General features: G+C 48.7%; 1 protein-coding gene across 1 annotated transcript; it reads left to right on the top strand.

Annotated features, from left to right (window-relative positions):
- The first annotated feature begins 1,299 nt into the window (after window positions 1-1,299).
- LOC112819143 (lysozyme-like protein 6) lies at window positions 1,300-5,433 on the top strand. The gene is made up of 4 exons (XM_025866172.2): window positions 1,300-1,522; window positions 2,434-2,592; window positions 3,323-3,401; window positions 5,083-5,433. Exons 1-4 carry the CDS (start codon window positions 1,384-1,386, stop codon window positions 5,150-5,152), a joined length of 447 nt encoding a protein of 148 aa, XP_025721957.2. The 5' UTR covers window positions 1,300-1,383; the 3' UTR covers window positions 5,153-5,433.
- The last annotated feature ends 221 nt before the right edge of the window (window positions 5,434-5,654 follow it).

Below are 5,654 nucleotides of genomic sequence, written 5' to 3'. Positions count from 1 at the left end.
CATGAATAAATCTTGAAAACATTGTTAAGTGAAAGAAGCCAGACACAAAGGCCTCATAGTATATGATTCTATTTATGTGAAATATCCAGAAGAGGCAAATATAGTCTATAGAGATAGAAAGTAGATTTGAGGCAGGAGGGAAGTGGCACAGGGAGTGACTGCTAACAGGTATGGGGTTTCTCCTTGGGTTGATGAAAATGTTTTAAAACTGACTGTGGTGATAGTTGTAAAGCTCCGCAAACACACTAAAGAACTACTGAATTGTACACTTTAAGTGAAGTGATGGTATGGCATAGTGAATTGTGTATTGTGAATTTTATCTCAACAAAGCTGTTACCAAAAATAATGTTCCAGATTTGGCCAGTGGGTGCCCCTTGGAGCTGATTCTCTTGTCCCCTTGACACGCTCCGATCCATGTTTTGAGTGTTGCCTTACTTTGCAGCACAAGATAATCCAGACTTACCTCATGCCCTTTCCTACTCCAGCGTAGGAATTAACCTTTCCCCCAGAAGTCCTGCTTCCTGTTTGGGGGAAATGCAAAATCAAGATCGTATTTCCTTTAATCATCATGACAGCCCTATTAAGTAGGTATTAGAGTATCTTCCTTTTACAAATAGGGCCCAGAGAGACCCAAGTAAATTGTTCAAGGTCACACAGCAGCCCTGTCTTTGAAAGTAGGCAATGTGAAGCCAGAGCCCTTGCTCCTCACTCCTCCCCCTACACAGAGAGCGTGAAGGCGAAGGTTATTTCTTCAGCGAGGTCACTTTTACTTGCTTTATGATATGCACCTTTGCGTGGAAATGAAAGCGTAGAACCCATAAACAGCTTCCTAGGACTTGCACAAGGCAGGGTATGCCCTTGGGAAAAGTCATGTGTCGTGTGTCTGGGGGTGTGGGGTTGGGGGGAGTTCGCCGTCCGGTGTCCTAGCCCTTCCTCTGCAAGCAGATGCTAAAATCCACACACACAAACACCAGTGAAGTACAGTTCTCATTAACCTCCTTTGCCATCCCCTCCCCCCACACCGTACCCAAATACTGCCCACAGCTAGGTGCCCATTACAAGAGTCAGAGTAGCTAAAAGGGGTGAAGATCTATAGATGGAAGGGGATCAGCCTTGGTTTTTCAATGTTGACACCGGGCAATGGGTACATGAAGATTCATGATACTCTTCTCTCTTATTTTGTAAATATTTAAAGGTTTCTGTAATAAACGAGTATACCATAATAAATAAGAGGAAAGAGAAATAGCCAGGTGGGCAGCTGTGTGTGAGCGAGGACATATGGCTTCTCTCTCCAGATTCCTCAGGCGCTCAGAAAAGACCGGCGGCACATCTGGGAGAGCCTCAGAACCACCGACCCTCGATAGCACCTTCTCCCCTCCGAACATGACGGGGACATTACTCATGTCCTTGGTCAGCTGCCTCATTGCCATAAGTCAGGCCAGCCTCATCAATCGCTGTGACTTGGCCAGGGTGCTGCACAAGGAGGACTTGGATGGGTTTGAGGGCTACTCCCTCAATGACTGTGAGTGCTGCTTCACACACTCCCCCTCCCCCATTTCTCCTCCTCCTCTGGTCATGCCCTAGGTGGCCATCTTTCTCCCTGTCATTCATTTTTCAAAGCCGAGTTCAAAAAGGAGCCCTCCCCAAGAAGCCCTTCCCAACATTCCAAATTCAGCCCACAATTATTCGCTGAGCATTTATCATGTACCGGGAACTATTTTCGGTGCTGGGGATGGAGACATCAACAAAGCCCCTTCCTCCATAGTGTTCACATTCTAGGGGGAGAGGCAGACAAGACGCAAACACACAACTATATATGAAGTACTTCCAGTAGTGATAAAGGTTATGCAGAAGAAGAAAGCCGGGGCCGTGATAGGTGATGTTGTCCTAGAAGGGGAAGTCGAGGAGGTGACATTGAGTGGCACTGGTCACCCAGGGTCTGGGGAAGAGTGCTCCAGGCAGAGGGAGCAGACAGTGCAAAGGCTTCATCCTCCTCCATGGTAGGAATAACTCCCTTTTGCCCAGAATTTGTGCACACCGGCCTTGTGCTGTCTTATTTCTCCTTTTATCTTGTTTTGTGGCTTTTTAAGGTAGGTATCTTCATTCTCCTACTATAGGCCCCTTGAAGGCAACATCTACATTTGAGCCAGCTAAGTGTCCCGCACTTGGCTTTGCACAGTTCCTGACACACAGTAGGTGATCATTAAGTGCAGGAAGCATGGATGGACAGATAGGTGATGAGTGGTTGTACTGAGGGGCGGGTGGGTGGGACGAAGGGTGAGGGGAGAAGCACATGGGTGTTTCTAGCCCACTTGCCCCATCCAGCCTCTTAGGCCTTGTTCCTTTCTTCTGCTTCCTGATCTCCCTCTCTCCTCCATCCCACTCCTCCCTCAACTCGGCACCCTCTGAAAACCCTCTGCTCCCTGTTCAAAGGGCTGTGTCTGGCTTTTGTGGAAAGCAAATTCAACATATCAAAGGTAAATGAAAACGCAGACGGCAGCTTTGACTACGGAATCTTCCAGATCAACAGCCACTCCTGGTGCAATGATTACCAAAGTCACTCAGAGAACATCTGCCACGAGGACTGTCAAGGTCTGGCCAGGGCCCCAGGGTGGGAGAGGTGAGAGGGAGGACCAGGCTCTACTCACAGGACTCCTCTTCCCACTCAAAGCCTGGGAATATCCCCAGAGGGACGGCCCCAGGAGTCCATTTCACCCAGCTTTTCATGCAATGGAAATTATTTTGATGCCCATGTTACAGATGAGCAAACTGAGGCTCATAGAACCAGTGCTGAATGCCAGGCTGGTGGCCCTGAAGGCTCAGCTCTAACCATCTAACCACTCACTTTGGCTAATGATCTGATTAAAGGCCAAGTGCAAACTCCCCACCTCAAAGCCACGCCAGGAGGCTCCATAGGTCAATGACTTGGACCTTCTCCCCTTCCTTCATACTCTGATTAATATCCCTGGACTCTTCACCTGAAGAGCCTTTCTCATCAGCCAAGATTACCTGGGTCTCTGTGCTCCTGTTCTGACATTTCCTTTCCCTAGAAATCCTCAAATGTGGGCTGAACCACCATCTACCCTAGTTAGGAAGTACGATGATAAACAGTCGTCCTGCCCCCCCTGCCCTCACCCCCAACACCCCTGACCGCCCTTGGAGGGATGTCTAAATGGTCCTCTGGAAGGGAGGTCCTCTTGCTTAATCTGGAAGTGCTCAGCCCCCGGGTGGTGCGTGCCAGCGCAGGGACAGCCCGTGTCTGCCTCAGTCTTCGGGGTGGTCCTCTGTGTTCTCACAGGTGCTCGCTCTCTCTCCCTTTCAGACCTACTGAGCCCCAGTCTTCTCTCAACCATCAGCTGTGCAAAGAAGATTGTGTCCGGAGCAGGGGGGATGAAGAACTGGTGAGGAGGACACGGTGGGACGAAGTTAGTGGGCAGAGCCCCAGGAAGGATGTAGTGACAGAGGAAGGCGCACTAGGCAAGGACTAGACCCTTTCATAGTCTAGAAAGATGTGGAAGAGTGGCAGGGCTTGGACTCTGACTTACAGGACCTGGGATCTGGGTCTTTCTCTGATGTATTAAAACTCTTTTGGGGGGCGCCTGGCTCAGTCAGTTAAGCGTCTGACTCCTGATTTTGGCTCAGGTCATGATCTCAGGGTCGTGGGATTGAGCCCTGCATCAGGCCACCCGCTCAGTGGGGAGTCTTCTTGGGATTCTCTCTCCCTCTCCCTCTGCTCCTGTCCTCATTCGTTCTGTCTCTCTCTCGAAAATAAATAAATCTTTTAAAAAATTTAAAAAAAGAAAACTCTTTTAGATGCGGTAACAGAGTAACTTGAGTTAGGTGAGGGAGGTGTATCCTGAGGGCACGAGGTGTCTCACTGAGCGGACGCAGGTGCGGCTGGACTTCAGGAAGAGAGCGCAAGCAGAGCTGGAAACTGTCAGCAAGCTTTTCCTGGCAAGTTCCTGCTTCCTGGTGCATTTGTTTCACCACTTCCTTCATAGAGCAGCATTCTCTGCTCCACATTCCACAAGACTGACTAAGGCTGCCCCCAGTTGATGGGCTAATGTCCTCAGCGGCCACAGAGACTGCCCAGGCTCAGTCCCAGTCCAAGTGCCCGGGATAAAGAATCTGATTGGTTCAGCTTGGACCCAGTGTCCCTGCTTAGTTCAATCAGCTGGAGGCCTGGGAGGCCTGGGAGCAAGTGAGCTATGCCATCACAGTTGCCACAGGGATCCCTCTCCCTGATTGGCAGCAACATTCTTTTTTATTTCTAAGATTTTATTTATTTATTTGAGAGTGAGAGAGCGAGCACACAAGCGGGGGGGAGAAGGAGAGAGAAGACTCTCTGCCGAGCAGGGACTCTGATTTGGGGCTCGGTGTGGGACTCGATCCCAGGACCCTGGGATCATGACCTGAGCCGAAGGCAGACATTTAACCAACTGAGCCACCCAGGCATCCGGGGCAGCAACATTTTCTGTAAATGGTGGATAGCTTCTCAGCTGAGCAGATAACCCAAAGCTGTCAGCTTACCAGTGGTGGACATTGGGATGGTTACTTCACTCTTCTGAATTTCAAACCGGATATCTACAGGATGTAGTGACAGAGGAAGGCACACTAGGCAAGGACTAGACCTTTCTAGTCCTCTCTAGGCGTCTGTGAGGATGGAGGAGTCACGTGCCTTGCCTACTCTAGAAACACCAAGCAGAGGGGACACTGATGACTATTAGGGCTGACCCTTTCCGGAGGGAGAGTCAGTAGTTGCGCCTGAGATTGATTGATTGATTATTTATCTTTTTATTTATTTAGTAAATCTCAGCCTCGTAAAATGGTGATCTCCCACTTCAGAGGGAGATAGGATTTGAAAATGTGGAAGCATACTGAATGGGGGAAGCGGACAAACACCAGAGATAAGGGAAATTTAAAGGAAGAATCAGAGGGGCCACAGGGGGACAGACCAGAAACCTAGGAATGAAGGAAGTTCTGAGCACTGCTCTGCCTAAGAGACTCACAAAGAGTTGGGCCACGTATGTGGAGAAGGAGCTTACTAAACAGTAAAGCAAGAACCAATCTTTCTCTCCGCAGGGTAGCGTGGAGGTTGCACTGTGCAGGCCGGCCCCTCTCCTACTGGATGACAGGATGCTTCTTGGGATGAGATGGGGGAAGGGCTGCTGTGGAGTCATTTCAGAGTTCCTCTTCTCATTCGGGAATCTTCATTTCCTCTTCCTCTTGCCTCCACTTCGTGTTATTTTCTTTCCTTCCCATTTACAAAGAAAACTGACCAGAGCCCCAGAAATAGATGGTTTTCTCAGGCTTCCTCCTTGCACCCATCTGGGCCTAGGCCTCTGGTTCCTGACTGTCATTGCAAACCAAGAAGACCACAGTGAAGAAGTTGTTATATTTTGGGAATTATTAAAGCATTCCTTGTGCAAAGAATGTGTTGAGTTATTCATTTTTAATTCCAGATATATCTGAATACCTAATCTCGTAGGAGTGTGGTAGGTACTAGAAGAAGGAAAATAAACCATAACTATTATTCCTGAGGTGTTCATAATCTACCCAGAGACATACACAATTAATGGGTACAATGAGTGGATACATACAATGAATACAATGGATAATGAAATGGGTAATATAATCTACAACTTTTGGGTTGA

The sequence above is a fragment of the Callorhinus ursinus genome, unplaced genomic scaffold (genome assembly GCF_003265705.2).
Source record: "Callorhinus ursinus isolate GAN/ISIS: 27379988/994484 unplaced genomic scaffold, GSC_fseal_2.0 scaffold2294, whole genome shotgun sequence".
Lineage (NCBI taxonomy): Eukaryota > Metazoa > Chordata > Mammalia > Carnivora > Otariidae > Callorhinus > Callorhinus ursinus.
Note: the sequence above shows the minus strand (reverse complement) of the source record. Positions and strands in the feature narration are given on the sequence as shown.

Excerpts from the sequence above, each read along its gene's own strand:
- LOC112819143 (XM_025866172.2), top strand. The coding sequence starts at position 1,384 with ATGACGGGGACATTACTCATGTCCTTGGTCAGCTGCCTCATTGCCATA. Across the intron at positions 2,593-3,322 it reads CTGCCACGAGGACTGTCAAG|ACCTACTGAGCCCCAGTCTT; the intron begins GTCTGGCCAGGG and ends TCTCCCTTTCAG. Across the intron at positions 3,402-5,082 it reads GCAGGGGGGATGAAGAACTG|GGTAGCGTGGAGGTTGCACT; the intron begins GTGAGGAGGACA and ends TTCTCTCCGCAG.